At 36.4% G+C, this 14,154-nt stretch overlaps 1 protein-coding gene across 3 annotated transcripts in view; it reads left to right on the top strand.

The window, feature by feature from the left end:
* Positions 1-14,154, top strand: part of INPP4B (inositol polyphosphate-4-phosphatase type II B) — a 965,936-nt gene that overhangs the window by 724,337 nt on the left and 227,445 nt on the right. For all 3 annotated transcript variants that reach the window (XM_043973131.1, XM_043973128.1, XM_043973129.1), the window contains 2 exons: positions 800-930; positions 3,034-3,138. In XM_043973131.1, the coding sequence (XP_043829066.1) occupies positions 800-930; positions 3,034-3,138 (236 nt within the window). The remainder of the gene's footprint in view (positions 1-799; positions 931-3,033; positions 3,139-14,154) is intronic.

Here is a 14,154-nt window from a genome sequence, read left to right as displayed (position 1 = left end):
GAATTTTCCATCAGGGTACCAATCACATGCTGTGGCCTTCATTTAGATCTCCTGACATTTGATAGGCACAATGGAGAATATAGATTTTCTATTATCCCTTACTCTCATTTTGTTACCAGCCCCCTTTTCCAGGCATACCTCTGTCTCTCTTGCTCTCACTCTCTCTCTTAAAAGTATTACCAATACTTTGTGAGATAAGTGCCAAAAATCAGGGAACTAAAAGCCCTATATAAATGCTATCTTTAATAATAATAATAGTGACAATGGATATTTAGATAGTACTTTAAGTGTTCTAAATACATTATCTCTTTTAGTCTTTCGAATAATGGGCAGAAGTATCAGTTATTATCCTTATGTTAAAGACGAGGAAACTGAGAAGTTAAGAGAAATTAAGTGATCTACACAAAGTCATCGAGGTAGCAAGTATCTGAAACATTATTCACACTGAGGTCTATGCAGCATTTCATCCATAATACCTCCTAGCTAACTCTAGATATAGATCAAGTGGGGATTTGTGATAGAAATGAAGCTGATAAGCTAATACACAATGGATCACCAAGTATTTGTCCCATTTCTTCCTTCAGAAACTGAGTCCTGGCTGGGATTGATACTAATTACATGGCAAAATATTAATTCCATCCAATCGCTGCTTTAATAAAAAGAAAAAAACAACATACTTAGTATTAAGTCAATGTCGAGTATTCTTCAACACTCAATAAATGATTTTTCTCAGTTTTTTGTTCTAGGAGTTTATGTTTCTGAATGAAAAACAGGTTTCCTTTTATCTCTCCTGTAATAGAAACCAGGAGCTAAAGGATCTTGGTGAGCTCGCACCACACTGGGACAATCTACGCAAAAATGTTCTTGCTCACTGTGAACAAATGTTGAACACATACCAGGATATTCTGACAGAACTTGGGAAGCTAACAGGTTTGCAACTAGTCTCTCTTTTTAGTCAGTGGAATGATGACTCCCATGTGATAGGAAGTAAGAAACAATGTGAATGACTACGGAAGGGGAAGGAGAGAGGGGAAAAGTGTTTATATTTTCTGACTGGGATGCCCTCTAGTCTTCTATAGGAGCTAATTGACAACTAACAGAGATTTGGAGTCTTCTCATAGGATGCTGGAGAGCATTCGATTCTTGGTATCCAATGGAAACAAGTGGACTTAGACTGTCTTTCAATACTTGAATCCTATGAAGTCCTACCACTAACCAGCTCTGTGACTGCAGGGAAAGACATTTAACTTCTCTGGGCTCTACTTCCCTTGTCTCTAAAGGAAGAGATAGGTTGGAATAGATTATTTCTAAAGTTCATTTTAGTTCTAACATTCTATGATTCTAGTAACCACTCACTAAGAATATAAACACACACAGCATTTTTAGCTCAGTAGAAGAAAGGCAACTTTCAGAATCAAGATGGAAGGAACCATTAATATTAATTAAGTATTGATATTAATTAACTGCTAATGTTTATTCATCAAAATGAATTAACTATTAATTTTTCTCTACCTTCCTTATTAAAACAAAGCAGTGCATTAATGGGACTAATAGTTATACCTTCTGATACCAATTCATGGTTACTATTCCTTAAGATTGATTATCAGTGATTCTTAATCTGTTCCTCAACTTTTGGGTGAGTTTTTTTTTTTTCCCCACTGCAAATTCAAAAATATCATCTGGTGAACATCATGGAATCCACTTTTGCTCCACAAATATTAAGTGGCTACTGTGCTGGGCACTCAGAATTCAAAGGCAAAACCTAAACACCCCTTACCCTCAAAAATTTTTTATGACACTGGGGGCACACAACTCATGTATTAATAAGTAAATACAAAGTATGTGAAAAGGTATACAAAGTGGGTTCAGGAGGCAGAGAACAGAAATAATTTAGGGCAATAGGAAAGCTTTACTGTAGAAGGAAAAACCTAAGATGAACTTTGAAGGAAAGTAGGAATTATGCCTAGAAGCAGACAAGATGTCCCAGGCTAGGAATCAGAATACCTAAATTAGAATAATCCTAGCTTTAAAAATTAAAAATATATGACCCTAAAATTCTCCAAGCCTATTTCCCAATCTGTAAAATGAAGTTATGATAGCTAGATTACCCAAATATACTTATACTGTTTGTTCATGGGTGATTATAAATGAAGTCCTTTGTAGAATAATTCAAAGACATTTTAGAGAAATATTGATCATTTTGATTTACACCTTACTTTTTTTTTGCAAAAAATGATTAATTTATTACCAGATATATTTTTTAAACACCTACAATCAGAAATTGGGTTTGGGGCATGCATGCGTGTGTGTGTGTGTGTGTGTGTGTGTGTATACATATGCAGCATAGCATCATGTCAAAAGCACTAGCTCAGGAATTTTGAGACAAGGCCTACTTCATAGTTTTACTTCATTTATGTATGGGCAGGTTAGGATGAGCTTTATCTAGTTGGCCTCCAAGGTCATCTCTAGCTCCAATAAGAATGTTATAGTAATGCAACCCCTATGCTGCTACATAAACTAGTGTCTATCCAAACAAATTATAACAGTTCCTTTATCTTGTTCTATTATTTATTAGTATGAGCACTTTCCCTCTCCAAACTTCTCTTTTGTTATCATTGGTGAATCATAAGAAGGGAAAACTAAGCGATGATCTAATTGTACAATTATAAATTAGCTGTGCTTTCTCTCATTTTCTATGCCTTTAGAATATGTAATCATATATTATGTTATCTCTTCCTATAGATCTATAAATATTGATATATGGAAAATGGGACATAATTCCTAGCACATGATGATCTTATTTTAGCACTAAGCATCGTGCCTACTACCTAAATCAAACCTCACAAAATTCATTTGTCTTGTGAGTCAAATAGAATTCTGTGGCTGCAAGCAGAGTTGTGGTTATAGGGGTTTCCATGCCTTCATCATTGCACAGGCTTGAAAAAAAAAATTAAGAATAGCGTTGCACAGATGCGTGTGTGAACAGATGTTGGACTGTTCAGTTAATGGTACTTAAAGTAGTTTCTTTTCCAGGCTCTTCCTTCAGATCAAGCTGCAGCAAAGGGGAGAAGACATTAGAATTCATTCCGATAAATCTGCATTTGCAAAGAATGCATGTTCACCGCCCCCAGTTAAAAGGTAAAGTATGTTTCCCAGAGGAGTGCATGAGGGATGTGGCTTTGTTAATGCATTTTGTGTTCACTGAGGTAGCATTGTGCCCTTTGACATGATGAAGCTGAAAAAGTAAGGGGACCTTAAAGCAGTACATGAGGGTACAAGCCAGGGCTTGTGCACTGAGGGGAGCATGGGCCCTAAATAGCTGTGCTAGCAAAAATGCTGGATACTCCCTTGTTCCTTCATGCAGCAGGAACAGCAGCAAATGGGAGAGTCAAGCAGTCCTCAAGCTTCTGTTGGTGAAAGAATCCTATTGGCCTCATTCCACCTCCCAGGATGACACCCCCTCTCCCCAACAGGAGGTACCAAAGACCAAGGAACAGCATCTGCCCTGTGATGCAGCAAGGATGCTGACAAATCAGTCTGCATCCTCACAGTTGGGTTTGGTGGATGAAGCCATCTCATCTTCTCCTTAAATATCAAGCAGGGTATTCTGAGGTGGCCAGTATCTTCTCATCTTGGAAAAGTTAAGAGATTCTGTTGTCTTCTGCTCTGTCATTCCTGGCCCTTTGTAACTTACAGGAGTAAGCCTCAGGCTACAAGTCAGGCATCCTTAGACCCTTCAATTCCATCTAAGTCTTTTCATGGACAACAAAAGATCAAGATTTGTCTCTACTAAGCAAAAATAAACTACTTATAAAAATAGCATAAAATATGAATAGATTGAATTCTATAGAAAAAAGATGTTGACACCAATTTAAAGCAAGACTTAGGGGGCAGCTAGGTGGCACAGTGGATAAAGCACTGGCCCTGGATTCAGGAAGATCTGAGTTCAAATCTGGCCTCAGACACTTACTAGCTGTGTGACCTTGGGCAAGTCACTTAACACTCATTGCCTTACCGCCCCCCCCCCAAATAAAGCAAGACTTAAATGATACTAAATGTAATTTAATTTAATTTAATGGGAAAAAAAGGACTTCTAGGTATGTTTGAGATACCCTGCACATATTTGGGGAAACAAGCAGGCTATTGCAATAGCTCAGGAGTGAAATGCTAAGTGCCTGCCCCAGAGTGGTGGTACTATCAGAAGGGCTAGAGGGCTACTCTTGGACATATACAAATTACATGCTGGTTCTTAAAACACAAAGTCATAAAATTTATTTTAAGTTGCAAGAATTGTCCAAAAATGCTTATCTCCTCTAGTTCATGGTTTATATAAGTATTTTTGTTTTCTTCTGTCCATATATAGCCTCTCTCTCTATATATATATAGGCTATAGGTAGTCTCTTGAACCAATTTACCCTAATATCTGAACTTAGAATTGAATTTGGAGTCAGATGGTATAGGTTGTATTGTTGACTTTGGTACTTACTGTGTGACCTTGGACAAATAATGTAAGACTTCAAGTTTCTTCTCTGTAAAATCATACCGAATTAGCACTTTTTATAGCAGGAAAGCTAGAGGGACATTTCATTCTTCTTTATCAGCAGAGCAGAAAGGTCACTTACATATCTGGGGGAAATATTCTACTCACCTGTTAGAGATAACCCATGAAACTGTGAGTCCTTTTTTTTTCCCTTTCTGCTACTTGGGATAGAAACTAATGAACTGAGAGCTGAGAAAACACAAAAAAGGCAAATCTAAAATCATATAAAATAAATTATCTTAAAGTATCATCTCAACAGAGCAATAAATTGCTGTGATTTGTCCATTATGTTTTATTAAACTCATTCCATAATGCTCCTTTAATTAGTTTGAAAGCTGTCAGCAAGATCTTTCTTTTCCTCAGCTATAGAACAGATAAGGAATAAGTTAGGGTCTTTGATGGTAGGTAAAGCAGAGGAACTGAGAAGACTGAAAAACCTAAAGATACTGACAACAAAGCAAAAAAGATGAAGGGAGAATGTTTTTCTTCCTTTGATGTCATAAAGGGGAAAAAAAGTGAAATTCTAGGAAGCTTAACTGTTAAGGATTAGTGAGAAAGGTACTGAATTAAACATTAGATTTTATTTTCTTTAGAGGTTCCTTAATATATAAGATCTACATAATGTTTAATAAAACATTTAATAACATGCTTAGCTTTTTCAAAATGGTGCTATATTGCTATATGCATAAAACCCCATTATTTTAATCTGTATATCTTGAGTCACTTATACTATCACTTAGCAACAGGGCACTCTTGACTGGGGGCAGGTACAGAGAGTGTCAGTTTAAAAATAAACATGAACAAACATGTTTTGTGCAAAATCTATGAACTTAAAGTCAAAAAATGATAGCATGGGGAGCAGCTAGGTGGCACAGTAGATTAAGCACCAGCCCTGGATTCAGGAGTACCTGAGTTCAAATCCAGCCTCAGACACTTGACACTTACTAGCTGTGTGACCCTGGGCAAGTCACTTAACCCCCATAGCCCCACAAAAAAAAAAAAAAGAAAGATTGCATGTTGTAGGGAGTGGAGGCCTGGGGTTAGGGTAGAGTATGGTCATAAAGGAAAATTTGTATTTTACCAAGTAGTTTACTGAAATTTTCACTTTGTAACTCATTGTCTAATCATCTATATCATGGTCACAATTTTTCTGACTCAAAGCTCTATTGAATTTCCATTTAATTTGCTGTCTTAACAGCTACTAATCCTAACATTTAACCAAAGTAAGAAAACAAAACCCCAAACTGTCTTTTATACAAGTTGACTCTGAAGTTCATTTTGGTCTGGTATTAGTATTTCATTGGTGAGTTATGTGAAGGTAGTTTAAGATTTGCCTTTTAAACTATCAGTAGATCACTTTGCCTTTCTCCCTGTAATGAACTGTACCCCTTCCCCACATTTGGAGGGAACGGTTCTTCCAAAAGACAGCATGTGTATTTACCAAAGCTCAACTCTGAGGATAAAATCCTAGTAGGTAAATCTAGGAGAGCTCTCCTTTCACACAGCAGAACTAATGGTGGCATGGCTCATAGTGACAAATGAAATCCTGTCGAGTTAGCAGAGGAAGCCCCTAGACGATTGAGTTAATTTTTCACTTTTTCATTATGTTAATGGAATGAAACAATTGTTCACAGGGTACCCACTACATTGAACTATATACATTAGAACATGCCCCTACCCTAGTTCTTTGAGAAATTTAAGAAAAATGAACACACACACATTTTTTCCCATTTCCCCAAATCCTTTAATACAGTTTTATTTTGGTTGATTGTCACCTGAGAATATTATATTATAGGAATGTTTGTGGAGCCATAGCAAAATGGCACTTAGTACTACATGTATTGTAAGACTGTGATGATCTAGCAAGGTCAGTGTTAGAAGGTAGAGGATTGGGGGCAGCTAGGTGGCGCAGTGGATAGAGCACCGGCCCTGGAGTCAGGAGTACCTGAGTTCAAATCCGGCCTCAGACACTTGACACTTACAAGCTGTGTGACTCTGGGCAAGTCACTTAACCCCCATTGCCCCACCAAAAAAAAAAAAAAAAAAAGAAGGTAGAGGATTACATAGGGATAGGAGCATTGGACTAAGCATAGTAAGACATTAGTTCGAGTTCCTAGCAGGCTGACTTTAGCTTCTTACTCATCCTCACTTGAGTCCGCTCCTATAAAATGGGGATGAAAATGCTGGTATATTTTCTTGATAAAGTTGTTGTCTGGATCAAATGAAATACCACATCATAAAGTACTCTATAAACTGTCCAGTCCCTAGACATAATAGATGCTTATCAAATGTTTGTTGAATGGACTTGATTTGCTTCACAAATGCAAAGTGGTCTTAAGAGATCTGTGAGTTTCACACAAAGAAGTAGAAGTAGAAGTAGAAGTAGTAGTAGTAGTAGTAGTAGTAGTAGTAATAGCAGCAGCAGCAGCAGCAGCTAGGTGGCACAGTGAATAAAGCACTGGCCTTGGATTCAGGAGGACCTGAATTCAAATCTACACCTCAGACACTTGACACTTACTAGCTGTGTGACCCTGGGCAAGTCACTTAATCCCAATTGCCTCACCAAAAAGAGAGAGGGAGAGAGAGACAGAGAGAGAGAGAGACAGAGAGAGATCTGTGAGTTGATGAGAAGTAGTATAATGTAGTAGGGGAAAAACAGAGGAAACTTTCTTCTCTTCCTTCCTTTCCTCATTCCCTCCCTCTTTCTTTCCTTCCTTCCTTTCATTGATCCCAATGGAGTATATGGGCCATCAATCCCATACCCCTCACTATCTCAAGGAGACCAGAATGTATTGTTTTTCAGTCATACATTTCTTTGATGGCAGAGCCTTTGTTATTCATTGTAGCCTTCTGATACCCATAATATACTTTTCTGTTGTCTTGTGAGTGACAGTCATTGCTCATTCTTCAAATACTGTAGTGTTCAATAACTTAAAGCTGTATGATGTTGGTATTAAAAAGTTAGACCTTTGTTTCACAGGGAAATTTTTGGTCATTTTAAGGAACAGTTAATGAAACACATAAAACTATGATTTAAAGATATATTTTAAATCTTACTTTTCTTCCCATTCTGGATAGTGCATTCATATTGTTAAAACTTATTGTTTCTACTAAGGATGACAAATTTATATACAAACTCTTTCTCTCTTCATACTCCATTCCTATTGATAGAATTGTCCAAAAAGCTAAATCCCTGGGCACTAAACTGAAAATATACCCATATGCTTACAGTTCTTCAGTAAAAAATAACTAATTTCAGTAGGGACTCAGAGATGAAATGTTTCTCATGATTTGTATTTCATTAGTTGCCTTTTTAATCTGATGTTATTTTTGGTGCTTCCTAAGGTTTAGGTCAATTTTGTTAAATATAGGAAGAAAGAAAAGATGAATATTTAATTTTGGAATATTCACATTTCTGACTTCTCTCAATATTTCTGGAATTAACCATAGTGAGTTTTTTTTGTAAGGAAAGAAGAAAACAAGCATGTATTAATTACCTGCTATGGGGCAGGCTCTGTGGTAAGCACTTTACAAGGGTTATCTCATTTGATCCTGACCTCAACCTCAGGAAATAGATACTATTATTCATCTCATTTTACAGATGTGGAAATAGAGATAGAGAAAGGTTAAAAGATTTGCCCATGGTCACACAACTAGTAAAGAGTCCAAGGTGGAATTTAAACATGTCTCCCTGACTTTGGGCCTAGTACTTTATACATTGTGCCACCTATATGGGGATAGTAGCAACAGAAAAATTGTATGTAATGCTGTTTTCTCTGAATTTTAAAAAATTAAATTCATAAATCCCTTTATCTCCATCCTATTTTTTGTTTTTATGCTCATCTGCAGAGGTATTCTTATCCTATCATAATGGATTAAAACCATCTATGTTTTTATTTATCCTCTGCAATTTTTGTCCACACATGCTCCACAGGGGATCTATTCCATTCTGATGAAATCCTTCCTCTAGGATTTTTCATTTTTTGTTTATACCTGAGCAACTCTTGGGCTGGCCATCTGTTATTCCTTACTCTCATTACATTAACAAATCCTAGTTTCCTTGTCTGTACAATTAGAGATTGAATTAAGTTATTTTTAAGTTTGTTTACAATTCTAACATTCTGAGTGATATCCATTAGGCACATTGAACATCATTACAACTTTTTTTTTCTTTTTAAAAATAGTTTTTCATTTTACTAAATATTTTCCAATTATTTTTTAACATTTTAATATTTTTAAAGATTTTGATTTCCAAATTCTCTTCCTCCTTCTTATTGTTCCCTTACCTCTTTAGAAGACAAACAATACGTTATTGATTATACGTATGAAATTATGCAAAACATATTTCCATTTTAGCCATGTTGCAAAAGAAAATACAGAAAGAGAAAAATAAAGTGTGAAAATTGTGCTTCATCTGCACTCAGCATTTATTAGTTCTCTCTCTGGAAGTAGATAACATTTTTCATCATGGGCCCTTCCCTTGGATCATTGTATTTTTGAGAACAGTCAACTCATTCACAGTTGATCATGATTACATTATTTCTCTTGTATCCATCAGTTCTTTGGAGATGGATAGCACTTTTCAACATAAGGTCTCCAGAATTGTCTTGGATCACTTTATTTCTGAGAATAGCTAAGCCACTCCCAGTTGATCTTCATACAATGTTGCTGTTCCTAGACATGCATAATGTTCTGTATTTGCTAACTTTTATTTGCATTGGTTCATGTAAGTCTTCCAAGGTTTATCTAAAACCATCCTCATCATTTCTTATACCACAGTAGTATCTTATCACACATATACCACAACTAGTTCAGCTATTCCTCATTTGATAGGAATACCCTTAATTTCTAATTCTTTGCTACCAAAAGAGAGTTCCTACAAATATTTGTGTGTGTATGTGTGTGTATGTATGTCCTTTTGTTTATTCTTGCATCTATTTGGCATACTGTCTTTGTAGTGGTATTGGTGGGTCAAAGGGTATGCATAGTTTTATGAGCATAGTTCTAAACTTGTATGTATATGTGTATAATATATACATATGCATATATATGTGTGTGCGTATGTATGTGTGTGTGATTTTGTGTATTCTTACATCTGTTTGGTATACAGACCTTTTAGTGGTATTGCCTAGGTCAAAGGAAATGCACAGTTTTATGGGCATAGTTCTAAATTGTTCTCCAGAATGGCTGGGCCAGTTCACATCTCCATCAAGAGTGCATTAGTGTACTGTTTTTTTCCTTCTACATCTCCTCCAGAATTTCTATTTTTCCTTTTTAGTCATGTTAGCTTATCTGATAAGTGAGGTATGGTACATCAGAGTTATTTTCATTTACATTGCTCTAATCAATAGGGCATAATTTCAGATTGTCCGTAGGCTTCTTATGTTCATCAATACATACACTCCATTATCCCTTGGCTCATCCAAAACTTCTTTTCTTCAGAAATTCTAAACCCTATAATATTACAGGGAAGTCATGTGTGGATAAGGGTAATTGTATATGGCTGTGAGTAGTGGGAGACTACTGTCCAAAGAACTAAAACTGGTGATCAGACAAAGGTCAGTCATGTGGTACGATGTGATAGTCATGATCAAAGTACAAGACATAACATAGGCATAATAATGGTATGAGAATTTATAAATATGTAAGGAATTATACAAGAGAAGCAGAATAAAAAGTGTTGTTAAGGGTATGGAAATAATGCTGCCTTTTTGCCTTTAAAAATATGATCTGGTCAGGGCAGGTAGGTGGCGCAGTGGATAGAGCACTGGCCCTGGATTCAGGAGTTCCTGGGTTCAAATCTGGCCTTAGACACTTGCCACTTACTAGCTGTGTGACCCTGGGCAAGTCACTTAACCCTCATTGTCTGCAATATAGATAGACAGACAGACAGACAGACACATAGATACAGACTGATATAGATACAGATACAGATATAGATATAGATATAGATATAGATATAGATATAGATATAGATATAGATATAGATATAGATATAGATATAGATATAGATGTGATCTGGTCATATAAAATAAGGAAAGAATAGCCAACAGATAGCCTATGTGCTCAGGAGAATATGACAAGGACCCCCAGCATAATGAATAAAAATCTAATGGCAAATTTAGGAGAGGACACATATGTGAGTATATGGGTGCGTTGTGATGTGTATAGTTGGAGAGAAGATTCACATTAATGAGGATATATAATTCCTGCGTTTGCAGTGTTTTATACCTATGTTACAGTGTTATGCACCTATGTGAATACATTGTCCTCTAGGGGAGGTTTGGGGGGTATATGTGTCTGTCAGTAAGAAATTTTGGAATCATAATTGCAGTAGGAAAAAAGTACTAACACCAAGAAGTCCTATTGAAACAAGCAAAATGTATTTAACTCTTAGGCAATAATTGTATGTTGACTGAAGTATACTAAGCTTGAGGTTGAAGGTGGAAAAAATTGATGGAAAAGTAAGAAATAAGTTCTTTATTTCTGTAGGCAAATGAAATGGGTAGATGCATTATACATCAGAGGAAGTGAGGATGAAGGTGTAATTTAGGAGAGACCCTAAAGTAAAGATCAGTCTTAATATGTATAATGTTAAAAACAAATTAGGTTAGGATACTAATGAACTCTTGTTGGATTTGTGTACTGATCGAAGCATTCTGGAAAGCAATTCATTACTATGCCCAGAAAGCTATGAAACTGAGCCCTTTTGACATAGCAATATCACTCAAGGTCTATTTACCAAAGAGATTTTTAAGAGGGCAAAGGACCTATATGTAGGAAAATATTTATAGCTGCTCTTTTTGTAGTGGTAAAGAATTAGAAATTGAAGGAATACCCATCATTTGGGGAATGGTTGAACAAGTTGTGGTTTGGAATTGTGATTCAACATTATTGTACTTTAAGAAATGATTAGCAGGATGGTTTCAGAAAAACCTGCAAAGACTTAATACGAGCTGATGAAAAGAGAAGTAAGTAAAATAAGGAGAATATTGCACACAATAAAAGCAATATTGTGCAATGTTGCACAATTGTATAATTGTACAGTGATCAACCATGAATAACTTAGCAATACAATGATCCAAGATAATTTCAAAGAACTTATGATGAAAATGCTGTACATCACTAGAGGAAGAACTGAATGGATATAGATCTAAGCATACTTAAAACCCCCGCAATTTCTTTGTTTTTCATATATGTGTTTTCTTTCCCAACATGGTTAATAAGGAAATATATTTGTTATGACTGTACATGTATAAACTATATCAAATTCTTCCCCTTTCAAGCAGGAAAGGAGAGGGGAAGGGAGAGAATTTGGAATTCAAATAAAAAATTGTTAAAATTATTTTTATTTGCAATTGAAAAATACAGAAACTTACTTAAAACAAAATTAGGAACTATGGTTATGAGATAGAATTATAGAGAATTAAAACAGAAGAATAGAGAGAGTGAAAGAAGGAAAAGGAGGTCAAAAGAATTCTTGAAAAAATAAAGTGAAAATGAGGAACAAAGTCATAATGTCTAAATAATAATACAAGATAATTAAGATAATATTGCAACATTGATTTTCTTTACCATTCATAATGTATACTAAATTTAAAGACAGGTTGTGAACAAAATTACTCTCAAACATTTGGGAACCTTTCCAAATTTTTTTTTTTTGGCTGTAAACCCATTTACTCAATTTTAGATTATTGACATTCAACCCTAGGAGAGCTGACTAATGTCAATGGGGTTATTGCAGCTTTCTCTGGACTGATGTATAACCAAACAGTTGGTTTGGTTTCTGAGATCAATACCAATCACCATTGGCTTGTCCTGTTCTGTCTTGTGGCTTCCTTTGGCTACTGTGATACCCTAGGAGCAAGTAACTCAGGAGATATTGAGTTGTGCTTGACAGGAGGTGGTGTGTCAGAACTGATTGTAGCAGATTGGTTGAGTGTTGAGCCCTCAAGAATCTATCCATAAAGGGACGGCTAGGTGGTGCAGTGGATAAAGCACCAGCCCTGGAGTCAGGAGTACCTGAGTTCTAATCCAACCTCAGACACTTAACACTTACTAGCTGTGTGACCCTGGGCAAGTCACTTAACCCCAATTGCCTCACTAAAAAAAAAAAAAAAAAAAAAAAGAATCTATCCATAAGGGTGTAGCTATGTGGCACAGTGGATAAAGCATCGGCCCTGGATTCAGGAGGACCTGAGTTCAAATGCAGCCTCAGACACTTGACACTTACTAGCTGTGTGACCCTGGTGTTAAGGGCTAAAATTCTAGCTAGTCTGTCTAAAATATCTAATGAGTGGTCGCCAATAAATTATAAGCTTTAGCAAGAGTTAGGCTTTTAAGCATTTATTAAGGAAAACAAGAATTTGGTAAAGAGAGAGAGAAAGGCCTAGATTCCTATCTATTAAAGGGAGAGCGCATTTCTAGCTCCGCTCTCCACCAGAGTCCAAAGGGAAGAGCCTGAGACCGAGCGCCAGCCTCTTCCTTCCTCCTCCCACTCGCCCGCGTCACTTCCTCTTCCCAAAGAAAAGACTCCTGGTCTTGCCCTCAAAGACCTTGACTTCATGGGTGGAACTCTTCTACAGTAGGTGGCGTCATTCCAATCGTTACACTGGGCAAGTCACTTAACCCTCATTGCCCTGAAAGGGGAAAAAAAGGAAAAAAAAAAAAAGACTCTATCCATGAATCAGAAGTTCAAGTTCTACTAAGTGGAACATAAAAGCAGATTGTCCATACCCTCAAGATGAGGCTTCAAGTCAAAATGCATGATAATAACTTCTAGTCTCATGCTCAGTTAGTTTTTGTATTCCATTGGGCTGAGTATAGGAAATTTTTTTTATCTTTAGAGGATGTTTTATCTTTAGACCATCATCTTCCTTTTCAGTCCCCAAAGTTGACAATTGTGAGAGAATTATCTTGGATTCTGCCTTTGTTTTAGTGGGGGCAATGTGTTACAGGAGTCTTGGGTTCTGCTCCCATTTCTCCTCTGAATTTTAGTTTCTTCAGCTGTATAGTCCAATCGAACACCTATTAGACATTTACTGGGTGTGAGATACTATGTTAAATATTCAGGACAATGAAGATAAACAAGCCAAACAAAACAGACACACAAAAAGGCGTCCCTACCTTCAAGGTCCTAACATCGTAGTGGGACATGCAAAGGTCATAAGGGCAGAACTCCACAAGGAAACAGATGGAGACAGATTGTACTATGTCATTATTAAGTTCCCTTCAGTACCTAACATTCCATGATTCTATGATCAGTCCTTTTCTTCTTTAACTTGAAATATAAAAATCTCTGAAACTTTGAATCAACCAAACTTTTCTAGGCAGATGTGTCTTCTGGAAGTGCATGATGGATAGATTGGTAATGCTATGCTTCCTGGAATCTTTTTATCTGAGATATCAAAACCAATACCCATAAAGACAATTATTGTTGGAAAAGTTTTCATGTGCCTCAGGATAGAAGAGCCATGCAGATACTCTGATATTCACCTGAGACTAATGAAATGATTTCTGTTTTCTCAGCAAATGAGATCTGAAGTACAGTCCATGCATCAACATTAAGGTCCATTGATAACGCATCCGTCCTGAAATGAGGCTCCTCAAGTGGC

The sequence above is a fragment of the Dromiciops gliroides genome, chromosome 6, assembly GCF_019393635.1.
Source record: "Dromiciops gliroides isolate mDroGli1 chromosome 6, mDroGli1.pri, whole genome shotgun sequence".
Lineage (NCBI taxonomy): Eukaryota > Metazoa > Chordata > Mammalia > Microbiotheria > Microbiotheriidae > Dromiciops > Dromiciops gliroides.
This window is presented reverse-complemented; position numbering and strand designations above follow the sequence as displayed.